The sequence below is a fragment of the Plodia interpunctella genome, chromosome 26 (genome assembly GCF_027563975.2).
Source record: "Plodia interpunctella isolate USDA-ARS_2022_Savannah chromosome 26, ilPloInte3.2, whole genome shotgun sequence".
NCBI lineage: Eukaryota > Metazoa > Arthropoda > Insecta > Lepidoptera > Pyralidae > Plodia > Plodia interpunctella.
Genome location: NC_071319.1, coordinates 3,817,640 through 3,833,184, shown reverse-complemented (window position 1 = coordinate 3,833,184; position 15,545 = coordinate 3,817,640). Strand labels below are relative to the sequence as shown.

At 35.6% G+C, this 15,545-nt stretch overlaps 1 protein-coding gene across 10 annotated transcripts in view; it reads right to left on the bottom strand.

Annotated features, from left to right (window-relative positions):
• RyR (Ryanodine receptor) overlaps window positions 1-15,545 on the bottom strand; it is a 112,760-nt gene that overhangs the window by 89,987 nt on the left and 7,228 nt on the right. For all 10 annotated transcript variants that reach the window (XM_053764718.1, XM_053764723.1, XM_053764720.1 and 7 more), the window contains exons 2-12: window positions 11,313-11,434; window positions 8,073-8,222; window positions 7,417-7,470; window positions 4,849-4,926; window positions 4,243-4,361; window positions 3,713-3,782; window positions 3,151-3,232; window positions 2,507-2,624; window positions 1,524-1,706; window positions 849-1,020; window positions 204-373 (exon numbers count right to left, since the gene is read on the bottom strand). In XM_053764718.1, the coding sequence (XP_053620693.1) occupies window positions 204-373; window positions 849-1,020; window positions 1,524-1,706; window positions 2,507-2,624; window positions 3,151-3,232; window positions 3,713-3,782; window positions 4,243-4,361; window positions 4,849-4,926; window positions 7,417-7,470; window positions 8,073-8,222; window positions 11,313-11,369 (1,253 nt within the window). In that variant the 5' untranslated portion in view covers window positions 11,370-11,434. The remainder of the gene's footprint in view (window positions 1-203; window positions 374-848; window positions 1,021-1,523; window positions 1,707-2,506; window positions 2,625-3,150; window positions 3,233-3,712; window positions 3,783-4,242; window positions 4,362-4,848; window positions 4,927-7,416; window positions 7,471-8,072; window positions 8,223-11,312; window positions 11,435-15,545) is intronic.

Sequence of the window (15,545 nt, the reverse complement as noted above, 5' to 3'; positions counted from 1 at the left end):
TAACACAATGTTGGTTCGAACTATTTCCTCTCTCTTTCCTCTATTTATCGCGTTATAGTAACTGCCTCAGCAATCGAGTGGCGGAACCCAAAGTCCGCTTTTCTAATTTTCTCCTAAACTTCGCGAGATAGAGAGAGAAAAAGAGCGAGAAGAGAGAGAGAGAAAGAGCGAGAAGAGAGAGAGAGGGAGAGTAAATAACTTACTTGATAAACTTGGTGAAGAGAGAAGAACATTTTCTAATAACTCGGGCGGTTCTGGACTCTTCTTCCTGCGACCTTGAGAAGTCCAGTCCGTCGTCCATCTTGCCTTCCTCGTGGAGTATTGCCTGCTTCTCTTCCACCTTGCCAACGCCTTTCTTCTTTGTCTCGTATGACTATAATAATAACGAATTATTTTTTTACAAAAATGTCATTTTTGCCACTAGCTTTTATTGTCGTGTCTGTAAACGGTTGAGGAGTTCCCAGGTTTGAAGTCGATCCGGGCTGAATCATGCTTATATCATATCGGGCCGGTCATGCTTATCATAATAATACATTGTCATGGAAACTGAAGCGACGTGGGACATTTAACGCTGTAGGTCAACTGGACGTAGGAGAAATCTACTTGCAAGATTTGATTACAGAATGGGACAGGTGAAACTAAAATAAAAGCTTGTAAAAAACATATGTTGACAATTTACAGTCTTTATATGTTGGCTAGACGGGGAAGTCGACCACTGGCATTATTCCCCGTATTAATATGTACTGTATGACGCCGAGCAACAGCAGTTTACGGGAGTTAACTATGCTAACAGCATTACAGTATTATTGTGTGAATGATGTGTGTTGTGTGAATGAGAATTGGTTAACCTTATAAGAGAGCCACAGCCCAGTCTCTGAATGCTGCACGATGACAGTTGAATCGCCGTACTTGATGATGGGCGCTCCAATTACTTCGAGGTCCTTATCTTCAAGCACCACTTTCTGGTCGTCTTTCTCTTGTCGGAGACAGAAGGCGCATGATGCTGTTGTGGCCTCCTCTCTAGAAAATAAGATTAGGATTTGTATTTATTTAATTACTAGCTTTTGCCTGTGGCTTAGCCCGCGTACCTTTGTGGTTTCGTCCGCTCAAAACTTACTATTGTTGTCACCTCGGGTTCTAAAACACGTTTCGCGATGAAATCAATATCAGATTTTTAGTTAGAACATCCGTATAGCGGAAGGTCTAACTAAAAATCTGCTGTGATTGTGAAACTGTGAAAATCACATCGAATTCTATTAGTTTTTGCGTGACGCAAGAACAAATATACAGACAGACTAAAATTTTTTATTGTCTATTCTCTGAATGTGACATTTTACTTTGACGTTTGTCCCTGAGAAATACTGTAATGGTGCTCACTTATTTTTCCTAATAAATGGAATTTTGTATTTCTTCCCACAATTATACTCCCATAACAAGTCTCGAACTTACCTTGGGGCTAAACACAGTCACACAGTCTATGTCATTTCTCCATATAATCCAACCTTAAATCTATATCGACTCACCTGCTGACCAAATAGAGCTCGTTCTGGTCATTGACCCCCAGATACCGGCCGGTGGTGATGTGCCGGATCCTCATGGGGTGGTACCAGTTGATGAACCCGCCCGCCCACTTCGTGCGGGCCAGCTCTAGCCGCCACAGCGAGCGCGCCTGCGACATCACTGACCCGCCTTCGTACACCACGATGCTGTTGGCAAATGTTGTGCACTTTTTGTGATGGGTAAAAGATGTTAAACTCGCGTCAGGACACGTGATCTGATCGAAAATTCGTAAGATGTCAAAAATGCACAACGTTAATATTCAAGTGTTCACTTCTGCCGGCACTCCCGGAATGCAACACGTTTTTTTAATTACAAATTTTATCTCTCTCACTATCTCTCAAATGAGAGAGAGAGAAAGAGATATATATATCTCTGCGTCTGCGAGCGTGTTTCCGGTTCCTTTTACAGCCGTTGAACGTCGGAGCCCAGGGTCCGATTTCTACTTTATCGTCTCGCACTTCGCACGTCGTCGGCATCTCTAATTTCATCTATTACCGATTTATTAATAAACATTTAATTATCTGATTAGGCTTGGAGTGGAAATAGTTTATCTTTATTTTGTCCTTCTCTCTCTTTTCAGTAGGTATTTGACATTGAAAGAACGAGAAAATAACGTTTTTATTAATAAGGTTAGAGACTAATGACTACCTACAAACTTGTCTGACCCTAAACTAAGTTTGTAGGTTTGTAGGTAGTTTGAAACGAGAGGAAGAGAATCCAGAGACAGACTGTAGTATAAGCCGTCTAAATGAGCTTCTTTTTTTTATTCAGGTAACAACATATATTGCATACGAAGAAAAATAAGTGTGTGATTGTGAAGAAAAATAATCTTGTGTCAAACTAGTATGACAATATAACTTCAAATAGCATAGGGTAATTTTATCCCGGAATTCCCACTAGAGCAAAGCCCAGAGACGCAACTAGTGTTCGAAATAAAGATACTCACTTCAACCCCCCTTCTTTAGTCCACGTGCTGGGTATGGTGAGGCACTCGTCTCCTCCGTGGAAGAATCTAAGCACGTCCCCCCCAAATACGTAGCCCACGTACTTCATGCGCGAGATACCTGAAATTTATTTATTTAATTTAAAAACTTGACTGTACAAAATAATGAAAAAGTATGCACACACGTAGAGGCCTGTCCCGGCTTCGCTCGGGTAAAGTCATAATAAAAAGTAACATATGTTACTCCTGAAGGTTTCGTCTATCTCTGTGCCAAATTATATCAATATTGGCTCAGTAAGTTTTGAGTTTATTCATTGCAAATAAAAATACGAATCTTTCCTCTTTATAATATTAGTATGGTATTGTGGACCTAACTGAAATATTTAAGGAATGTGAAAGACAATAATCAATTTTTAACAAAAATGATATTTTTGTATTAATACATCTGACACAAGTGCTAGGGGTACTATGTCAAAATACCTCAAGTCAAAAGTCGTCAACGCGTGTAGACGCTGGTGTTGCAGGCCACCATAGACTACCTTGAACACTCGCCATAAAATAATAGCATACATGGTTTTTTGCTTAAAATATAATTGGCACAATCTGGTTTTAACAATCACATACTCGATAAGATAGAAATATCATACCTGTTCCGTACGGCTGCACCGACCAATGAGTCACGTGGAACGACGCGTTTACAATCGATACTTCGTTTTCTTTTGTTGTGTGCTGGAAATTTGAGTAGCATGTAATTTTACGTTCAGAAATTATTAGATACAGTGAAAAGTTAAAGTTAAAATCAATCAATACTAATTTAACTCAGTGACACTAAACGTCGATGGCTGGTGACAAATGAGTTGGTTTCTTCGAAACCAGAGAAATAGGCATTTATTATAATTTATTTAAGCGATAATTTGTAACACTAGCTGTTTTACCGAAAATACGGTAGCTAAAACGAAAATAAAAATAACATTCCGTCACTTTTTCTCAAGAAAACTGAACATAAAGAGAACATAAACTAGTAGTTTGTAGTTTTGGTAAATATCAAAATTAATTTAGAATATGACGTGAAAAGTGCCTGTGAAGGCCTAATTTCTGAATAAATGATTTGATGATTTGATTTAAACCACATACTTTGTCTACACTAAAATTAAATTTGGTTTTAAAAACTCGCACTAAGGCCAACGAAAATATTTAACATTTTCTCACCAAATATCTCTCGGTAGCTACTGACACCAGAATCAGGTCATCACCAACTCGCACTTTTTCACCCTCAGACCTAGAAATAGAAAAATATTCTAAGTTTATTTTGTATGGTAAACTTAACCTTATCACATAAAAATAATAATGTCTACTTTCTAATTGGCCAAATTAGATATTTATTTCTAATGTCAAAAACTAAAACTTATATGGGGCGTCATAGTTTAGCTGTCAAAATGTATTCAAATGTACTATAATCAGAACAAAAAATAATTTATATATTTTTAATGAAACTAACGAATGAAAGTCTCTCTCTCTCATGTCTGCATGATCCCGGTTTCGTTTGGGGTAGTCGAGCCGCGAAGCCCGAGGTCAGCGTAAAAAAAACTGTCGAAAAGTGATATTTAAATAGCGCGTTTTTTTTATTTAAACACCTTTATGAATTTTTTTTTTATCCAGTTACATAGCCAATTAAGATCAATGAGATGAAATCGTAGCGTCGGTAAATTAAACTATATCACGTAGGTAATAGAGTTTACCTTTGTTTACTGGCGGGGTGCAGAGTCCACCAACAGGCCTCTCCTTGGGAATGCTCTTGAAGACCCACATCGAAGGCCAGCTTATCTTGAGACGATGACGTGGATAGACATGCAAGGTACTGTAAAAAATAGAATTGTTAAATGTTAGTCAATTTGTATTATAACTAAATGGCTCTGTGAGCTGTAGACTTCGCAAGCTTACACAGATTGACGATAGAAAGAACAGCATAGTATGTTTATCATGAAATATTACGCCGATACGCCCTTCCATGAGATCTAGTAATATTCGAGTCGATTATGGATAATGAGACTTCAGATGAGATGAGATAAACTAAAATCTCACCTGTGGCGTGTGATCCTTAAAATATGACCAGTCCATATACTCCCATGAATGTCGTACGAGGCGACTAAGGGACACAGTCTTGGCAGAGCTGATAGTCATAGGTATTCCCAAAGAGGTGTTGGCGTTAGCGGCCGATCGTAAATTCACAGCCGAATCTCAAAATTGTATGGATTTACGGTGACCCCGAGCTTCGCGGCCTCACAGCCCCGAATGTGAACGAGTACGGGATGAGAGAGGCAGATAGAGATATAGTAAGGTCTCACCATGTCACTGTTGAGATGTCGCAACAATATGGCATTGCCGTATAACAAAGTCCTGTGACCAGAACCAGTACCCTTACCCTGAAACAGAGAAAGCAACGTTATAGTGGTTGTGAATTTTATTTGAGGTCATTTTTGTGATGTAACAGGTGATACTGTTATTAGATTTCCAATAAAATTATTATTTTTTAATTTTAAATCTTTTCGTCTCCATCATTATGGGAAGGGCCCGCGGAGCACACTTTAAGAAATACTGTACAAAACTGTATAGCGAATTTCTTCTGTATTACTATAGGTAAATTATACAAACAATAGTTAAATATTCATGAGATATTAGCATATAGAACGAGAGTATCACTAAATATTTATAAGAAATATATAGTGTTGGTTGAAATTACACTAACACGACAAAATAGTGGGTATTTACTAACCAGATTTCGATGAAATTTTATACATGGGTAAAGTGCTTTTTATCCTGAAATTCCCAAATAGCGCAACTGGTATTATAAAAAAAAAAAAACTTAAAAACGCAATGATAGGCATTCGCTTAGCGTAACCCATTTCATTCATCAACTTACGTAAATAAATTTAGAAATGGTAAAAAAAATCGCCCATTCAATACAAACATAACAAATTATGCAAGATTCATGACTTTGAAACCAGTCGAGTGTCGAGTTATCGTAAAAATTGCTTTTGAAGAAAAAAAAAAAACAAACTTTTAGGTATACGATATATAATATTGTTTTTTTTTTAATCATTCTTCGAAAAAGCCATAACTTTCATTGGAAATTTTCATTGGGAATTTGAAGTATGAATAATGCATGAATAATATAATATTTTCATTTGTGTCGAATGAAATGTTAATTATTATCATAATTAATGTTAATTTCATAGTTATTATTTTATGGAGCGATTTGAAAACGCGGAAAAGTGCCAATTTTAAGTTAGAGTTGAAAAACAGTCTTAAATAAATAAATGGACAACACTTAGCGGCCCATAAACAGCTCGTATCGCGGGTCCTATGGGTACAAGTACAGAAACTGACAAAACACATCCAGAGCCGTAAACAAACATCTGTAATCATAAAAAATATTTGCCCACGCTGGGAATCGAACCCAGGACAAGTAGTCAATCGTGGCGAAGTCTAGTGAGATTTGACGACCTCCGTGGCGGAAGTATTTCCTTTCTCGGCAGCTCAAATCATCAATCTATTTTGTATGACTAGTGAAAAACACAATCTAGTCAAATCACTCCATAAAGTATTTAATTAAAGTTAAATTCTACAGCAGACAGTAAAAATCATTGTCAAGTTAATAAAGTTCATAGAAAACAATTTTAGACATACCTTTATTAATGTTTAGTTAGAGAATGATTGATTAGACGAGATTCCATCTCGGTGTTTCTGAAACTCATCCTAATTTTTGGTTTTCATGGCCGTGGGAAATTAAGATTTATAACTGTACTATAATGCAAAATTTAAAAAGGAAATGCAAAATTTAAATTTCTGTAACATACACATACAAGCGTATACTCTTGTAGACGATTATATGTGTATATCTAAGTCACAATGGAGTTTGTCCCTTCTATGCCCTACCATTCGTAAATTTTTGTAAAAATGTATTCACAAATGCCATCAAAACAAGGGATATATTTAAAAATCATCAATTCAAAAGTAAAAAAATCTTTTAATTTTTTTTGGTGTTGCAGACTTACATAGGCCGCGATTACATGCCTTTTCGCCTGCTATGAAGTATAAATAAAACAAATGGTACAATAAAGTTGGAAAAAGAATAATAAATAATAATAAAAAGCATATATATTAAACGACAGGTATCAAACGCGCATCCCTTTTTTTATCCCAGACGTTATGTGCGCGTTTAATACCTGTCATTTAATATATAATTATGCAACGTGAAAGTTTAAAAGTATAATAAGGAAGAAAATTAATCATCATTATAATATATCTCGAGATGGATTCTTGTCACGAAAAGTGGTGTCAGATTTTAAAAATTTAGAAAAAAAAATGCCGATGCGAGCGACCAATCGAAAGCATGCATTTTACCGGACATTCGGCTAATACTCACTAAATTTTCTTTTCCCTGCAAAAATTTAAACACCACGACGATACTTACTTATATAGATAAATATTATTCACAATAGGATAGTGTTAACACAATAATCGAATTGAGAGATTTGATTTTTAAAATCTTTTTATTTTTAAACCAAGTTTAACTAGTGTTTAGTGACACAGGTAAGAAAACATGTTATTTATTACATGCAGTCTTCAGATTTTAAATTAAATATTTGTTTTCTTTTTACAATATTGAAATATATTTTCACACTTTTTTTAGTAAATATATTTTGATTTGTAAACCAAGACTGCAGTATAGTTTATAAGAAAATAATAAAAAATAAACTTGTCTGCTCACCTGTACCGAAAATATTATTTGTGAACAAGATATACAAAATTGAGGAAGGTATTCGACTGTTAATTTAACAGATAACATTTATTGTAATCAATGTACATTTTGACATACATCATAAGAGACAATCAATTTGTGATATACTTACAGTTTCGGAACCGGCAGCCGTCACCAATTCTTGGAGAGCTCTCACCGACAGCGCCTGTGGATAAATATTAAAAAGTGTAAGATAAATATATTTTTATTAACATTGCCGTATTGTCAAATCACCAAGTTATATGGGTCCGAGGCAACACGCAAAATACGAAATTTTATGTAAATTACGATGGCACGCAGGTTAACATTAGCGTAAAAGTTGATTGTGGCAACCAACCCTATGTGTTACACATCTCCCGGGACCGACACAACATCGAAACTTGATTACACCAATTTATTCCACAAGGCCGGGACGCACCGGGAACTATCGTGTTATAATATCGCTTTCTCTCTCTTCAACTGTTTCATTTTTTCGTATTTTGAATTAATATTTTGCAGTACGCACGCGAAATTGGCAATTTCATAATAATTTTATCCTATAATTATAAGAATGTGTTCCGATGGCACGTGCCAATTAGGGATGCCGACGACCGTACGAAGTGGAGACGCAAAAGTAGGAAAGCGGACCCGGGGACTCGAAGAAAACGCTCAGATGAGAGAGAGAGAGAGAGAGAGAGAGAGAGAGAGAGAGATAATATTTTCTTATCATGCATAAAAAATTTGAATTTAAGCTGAAGTATGTTTTGTACACGGAAAATATTAACTTACCTGTTCAATGACAAACACGCACTGAGACAGATCGGGTGGTATGTTCTTATCAGCTATATTCTCCAGGAAGCAGTGTCGGTTGCCGAAGCCCTCAGCAGCAAGGCAGACACGCTCGCCCGTCGCCGTGCACGACAGGCACACCATGTCTTCCTGTGAATAAAATTAATCAATCGTAACACAGGTTATATAACAGACATTATACACTGGCGGCCCGCCAAATAAAAAATTGCCTATGTCACTCCTGAATGTTTGGTCTGTCTCTGTGCCAAATTTCATCAAAATCGGCCCAGTAGTTTTTGAGTTTATTCATTACAAACAAACTCGGACTTTTGGACTCGTTCAAATGATCCTACTTTTATTTTTTCTACTAAAACTTTTTATTACCGAAATTTATACTATACCGAAAGTTGGTACATACATATACATAGAGTCAAGTATAACTTGAACTGGGAGTTGCTCAGAAAACAGATAGCCTTCACCCATATGCAGCGTTAAATTCTTTATAGCTAGTGTCGACTGTATATTCTATTTACTGCCTTTTAACGTTACACGATGTCAAGGTTTGTGCAACCCACTTAAAAAAATCAATCTTATAAAACTCGCATTTTTGGAAGCTTGTCTATACATATAACTATAAGTGGGCTATGTATAAACATAGTTATTATACATAGGAGATATTAAAGAAAAATAAATATGAGGTCTTATGGGGACTAATAGAAGCCAAAACATTTTTTTTAGAATTTTCGTCTGTTTCTCGCGCATGTTTGTTCACGCATCGCGCAAAAACCACTAAATGGAATTTAATGTGTTCTTATAGTTGTATAGTGGGAGGTCTAACTTAAAATCTGGTATAGGTTTCATCGCGATACATTGCTTAAAACCCGAGATATTAACAATAATAAGTTATGAGCGGACGCACGAAATAAACGCGGGCGAAGCCGCGGACAAAAGCTAGTTATAATTATATATATATATATATATATTAGTAGGTTGATAATACCAAATATATGTGGTTACATATAATATTCAGGCACAGGCGAAGTGTCAAATTGAAGGACTTAACATCAAAGGATATAAAGGGCTATTAGGATCTGTGAGAGAATCGTTTTTCTTGAAGAGCTACACAATAAAGGGACCAAAGAAACTGACTGATACTCTCGAATTTCAGTTGGAGAGATGCTTGTGTGACAGGGTTGTCGTTTGTTATTTTTATTTAATTGCATCAATAACTGATTTATTACTGGCCGCCCGTTCTGGCTAGGTAGGGTAAAAATATAACAAATTATACTCGTACAGCTAAAACTAACTCCGACTTTTTGTAATATTTATGTAAGGATAGTAAATCAAAAAATTTGATAGTAATGCCGCTTTATAAAGTAGATGGATTACTGTGCATAAAATAAAACATCAGTATTAAAATTAATAATTCCAACGAAAGATATACCGCGGGTAAAACCGCGGGGGGCAGCTGCCCCTAGTAGCCTGCTAGTAATATATAGTAAGAATAAGAGAAAATAAAATATCCTTTTCGTTTTCTAAATTTTCTAAAAGAGAATTATCGTTTGCTCTTCTTTCAATTTGTTCGTTTCGCGATACAAAAGTGTCCATCCGTATTCGCAATTTAATTTGATACTAGCGTTTGTGATAGGGTTGCCAGTAACGTATAAATGGAACAAATAATATTTTGGAAAGATAAATACGAGTGTACACAATTTATTAACGCTTTGTTGTACGAGTGTAATACGCAAATTATATTTATTTAAAATTTTTGCACAAAATACAATTTACAAAAGTACAATAGGTGCACCTATTGTATTTTGTGCAAAAATTTCTTGGATTTAATGCTAAATAAGTTTTGTAATTTTGTGCAATAAAGTTTTTAAATAAATAAATAAAAAATGTACGGGACGCTCCCAACATTTCAATACTATTCGGTTTTTGCTATTTTCGGTGTTTACTAATTCGAATTTTGAAATCGGTGTGAAACGAAAATCATAGACTTAGCCAGCAGTTCCAGTCCAGCGGTTTTCCGATTGACAATTGTATTAGGTTTAAATTATGGCAATATCTTGATAGTGGCAACCCTAATGGCCAACAAGTGGGTCTTCGTCCGTCCAATTACCGGCCCCATTCACGCGAAAGCTCTCCATTATAACAGTTTTTTACGAAAACTCACAAAACTATCGCGTTTATTGAAATACTGTTATTTTCCCTCGCCACATTTCACAAAAGTTATATTAGAGTCGGGGATATCATAAAATTTTATATTCAATTATTGAAAACTTGGTGTAATATAAGCCTAAGGGACACTTATTTACGAATCGTAAAATATATAACTACAATTCCGTACACGTCGTAACATGTGTGTCAGGTACAAAAATAAATCTTAAATTAGTCATAATTCTGGCAGACTCTGCCAAAATACCACCAGATGTCGAGAAGGGAACATGAATCATTATAACCATTCAGGAATTGGGATTTTCACTAGTTCACACAACTGTCTAGGACCGATTTATGTGACACAAAGACTCTAAGTATATCCTCATCAACCAATTTAATGTTGCCAACCACTATGTGAGTCAAGGTAGGGTCAAAAGCCTGTGGTGACAAACTGAGCCATTTCGTCTTTTAGTTGTATTTGCAGCTAAATGGAGCAGTAGTTAGTGCATTGACCCATATTAAGTCGCTTTCGCAATGGTGGGTCTTTGGATGGATGACCAAATATATATTATGCCGAGGTCCTCTGTGCCTCGAAAGGCACGTTTGGCCGTTGGTCTCTGCTATATAGCATATTAACTGTTTATCCTCGAGAACAGTTTTATTTTTGTATTAAAATGGGATTGGGATAGTTGGAAAATATCCATAACGCATTTAAAATACACACAGCGCCATCTAATGTTTTTTTATAACATTAATTGGGATATATGCAGGCTTTAAAACTCTCCATTCCGCATGGGGCCCGCGTGTTGGTTCACGGCCCACATTTCTTATTGAGCTGATTTATGCCTGTGCCCAGTAGTGGAGATATTAAAATTACTGATGATAATGTATTTGCAGTTAATAAAACCAACCAACAATTTTGTGTGTGACTTGAAGTGAGTACAGTCGGGGTCAATTAAAACTTATCCCTCTGTGAGTTAGTCAGATAAGGGGTTAGGTATATCTGCCCTCGACTGTACTGCAGAAATATAACAATTTCTTTTCACTTCGCCGCAGTCAGATAAAAATAGATAGACTCACCGTACGCAAAAATGAAACATCATCTTGCTCGCTCGCTCCTCCTTCCGCTTCCGCCATTATGTCCGAGTTTTATCAATTTCTGTAGTCTCCTAACACATTACTGGTCCTCTTCAAATGCATAACTGAAAAGAAAAGTAAAAGTGATTAGGGAAATAATTTTAGCAGGGTCATACAGTGCTTTAATACCAATCCTACTAATATATAAGTGTGAGGATGTACCTATGTGTGTATGTTTGTTACTCTTTCACGCAATATTTGAAACACGGTTGAATATAACCGGAATTTGTGACACGTTTAAGACATGGCCTACAACAATAATAAACTTTTTCTTAAAATTCGAGCTGAAAACAATATACTTGACACACAAAATAGTGTAAAAACAAAGTTTGAAATTACACCTCAAATAAAAGTAGACCCAAAAGAAAATTGCATCTTATATCAACTTATATCCCTGCATATACAATAAAGTTCCGTGGATATAAGACGGCCAACAGGTAGCTGATTTACGACCCACCTCGAATAGAGCCAGGGCTGGTAACTGCAGCTCTGTATATATAATTTATGTTATTTTTTTATTTTATTCGTTTAGAAGATTATCGGCGAAACAGATAACGTAGAAATATGTATAAATAAATGGATGGAAATTATACTGAAATGGAAACATAAGGCCGAGGCGATGGGGAATCCACTAATATTATAACGGTAAAATTTTGTGAGCATGTTTGTCACTTCTTCACGCTTAAACGGCTAGACCAATTTTTATGAAACTTGGTATTGAGGTAGATATATCTTGAGCTCTTTTTATCACAAAAGTACGCGATTCCCGTAGAATTTGGTTAAACATTCTGACAGTCGATGGCGCTTTATAAAGTGTGGCATTAATGATCTTTTCTATTTTTTCCTAAGAAATACTTGAAATAAATAGATAAAAGCAAAATAAATAAAAAAATTGCTTTGTGAATTGAAAAAAAAAACTATACACTTGATAGTGATTAATCAAATTACACGTACGTTTTACAATTTTGCAAAAAGCTTATCTTAATCACATTAGCATGGGTCATTAAAATTCGCACGCGATTTACAAAAGTGACAACCTTAATGTATGCAGAGGTATCTACGTACATAAAGCCCTACTTTGTGAGGGGCAAAACGGTAAACTGTTATGTAGGTAAAACTGTTTAGCAGGGTTGTGAAGATATTCAAATTTAAGTAAATACTTAAAACAAAACATTTTTATTAATGAAAATAAGGGTCACTCACGTGCGATTATCGACAGCAAAGTGGACTATAGTTTCAATAATGTCCATTTCTCACGTTAGTTGAAATCAAAACACATTTATGTACACTATCGATTAGTTTTGCCGAACTATCGATAGGTTTTCATTTGAAAAGGCCCACATTATCGATTGTACTATCGACTATTATCAGCAAGTTATAAAATTTAAAAATAGCACCGCTTATACGCTATTGTACTTATCGTTAAAAAGACTTGTGTAGCAATTTTGGTATCGGGTCGCAAAGTATGAACTTTGAGACACTTTTATGACGCGATTACAAATAAACTGTACGAGTAAATGACTACGTAGCCGACCCATCAAGCTACGCAGCCGATCAGCGATAAAATTATGCAACAAATTTTTTTTATATAAAAATGACATTTTTGCCATAAGCTTTTATTGTTGCCAGAGAGATCGTATTGCATTCAACTCGTGACAAAAAACAATTATTAGTGGAGTAAACCGCTGAGGAGTTCTCTGGATGGGAGCCGATCCTGGGTGGATGGCGGGTGGTGGGATGGATTCCTTACATATACTGGAAGCGCGTGGAAATTATAAACTCAAATTTTATATAGAACAAGAGGAAGTAAAGATTTCAATATAGACAGACGGGACAGGTGAAATTAAATAGCTTGTATCAAATATATATTTTTCAAGTCTTTCGCGTAACTTCTATTCTACATATCCAGACTAAACTAATATTATAACTTTCATGGTTAACAGTTGTGTAGGAATGTGGGTAGTTTCGAGATTGAATAAAGTCAGTCTAACCTACCGAGAACGTCAATTAAACACCAGCAAAAATTATTTTTTTATGATTATATATATTTTTCAAACACAGGATATTATGTGAAATAGTATAAATGCATGTAGAATAATTTGTTATTTTTTAAACAATGGGGTTTGTTGGAATTGGGTAGTTTCGACATTGAATAAAGTCAGTCTATCCCACGAGCTGGTGCTTAATTAACGTTCCCTTTATATCACAAAATAATACATAACAAGTTGAATTGATTTTCATGAAATGTGGACACATAGGTAACATTATATATGTATGCGGTTGATATATAACATGGAAACTAGCTAAACTAATAATGCAGCTAATCGTTTTCCCAACAAATGGACAAAAACAATCATACTCAGTTCGTTGACCCATCCATAAGAGAGGAAGGGGCAGATCGAATCGTAACAGACAGGGATAATAAAATTTCGGCCATAATTGTTATACTATCCGCGCTTTGGAGCTTCGTTACCACAGAAATTTCGGGACAAAAAATACATTATGTGCTTTATGCTATGTGTTCTTGTTTATATTCTACTCATATACGAGATTTCATCAACATTTGTACAGTAGATTTTTTTTGTGAAAACATACAGATAAGTATACTAGCTTTTATCCGTAGCTCTGCCCTTTGTAATCTGTTTGTTCCAGGTTACTCTCAAAAAATGTCATCAAAATCGGTTTAGTCACAAAACCGACATGATTGACGGACAACAGAGAGTTTTTGCATTTATGTTATAAGTATAGATAAGTATATAAGTTAATTCTGGAATTGAGCCAGGGAACCGAACCTGCGCACCTGTCTATCCGGGATCATATGCTGTTTACTATTTTTTACATAGGTAAAAAGTAGATAATTTGCGTCAGCCTAACACTGTTATACCTAGCTAACGCAATCCCACCCCGCTGAAGATCGCGGTCGTTACATGAAATCGAATACACTTTCTTGAAAATGGATTATTTGGTCTTACCCCAATGAGAAAAATACATACCAATTCTTGAGGCATTTACCATTTACTAGAAATTTCATTCTAATTCGATTTTCTTTCGAAAATCTTTATCAAAATTCCGGGCATTTACATATTCTAGTCACAGCCCCAGATAGATGACCGAAATTCCTGACATGTCGTGTGAAATACCTAATGTAGGTACTCTGACAATGTGACAACCCTTTATGTGGATTTTCAGCCCACATCCCTAAACATACATGTCATAAGTCATAGGTATGGCATAAGGCATATTAGTCGATGCTTTTGTAACATTTTTTTTGCCCACGTTACACATTAACTTCCGCACAAAATCGCAGGAATGAAAATCAGCGTTATCTCCAAAAAACTATTGTTGCGGATATCAGAAGCTGAGCTGAGATATTTGTTTGTCAACTTATTATTTCAAAGTGTATCTCTTAAACTAAAATAAATATTATAATATGTTAAACTATGTAATACTATGTTTGATAATAAAGTGTTTTTTTATAATAATTTGTGAAACCGGACTTGTTTGATACAAAAAGGGCCATCCAGGTGTGACATGGATGATCAAGATTGTGCGAAGTGAAGTGTAATTTGGAGGAGGTTCGGGAGTGAGGTGGACTGAAGACAGCTGTCCCGAATATGTTTTACTTTTTAACCCCCGACGCAAAAAGAGCGGTGTTATAAGTTAAGTTAAAGTTAACCGATAAGTGTGTCTGTCTCTCTATGACGTTCCTGAGTGTCATAGGGTATGTAGCGGAGCTTCGTGACGCGACTAGTTGTCATTAAAATATAAGTAGCATTGATCCTAACTAATGTTACTTATAAATGCGAAAGTTTTTTTTTTATTATTTGTTTGTTACCTCTTCTCGCTCTATCTACTCAACCAATCTTCTTGAAATTGTGCATACATGTAGTCTGAAGTATGGAGAAGGACATAGGGTACCTTTCATCCCAGAAATACAACTGCTCTAGTGGGAAAATAACGCGGGAGAAGCCGCGGGCAAAAGCTACTATTTCTATAGGCCTTACACGTATTTAATAAATAAATAAATAAATATATTGGGACAAATCACACAGATTGAGCTAGTCCCAAAGTAAGTTCGAGACTTGTGTTATGGGATACTAACTCAACGATACTATATTTTATAATAAATACATATATAAATAGACATCCAAGACCCGAGCCAATCAGAAAAAGATC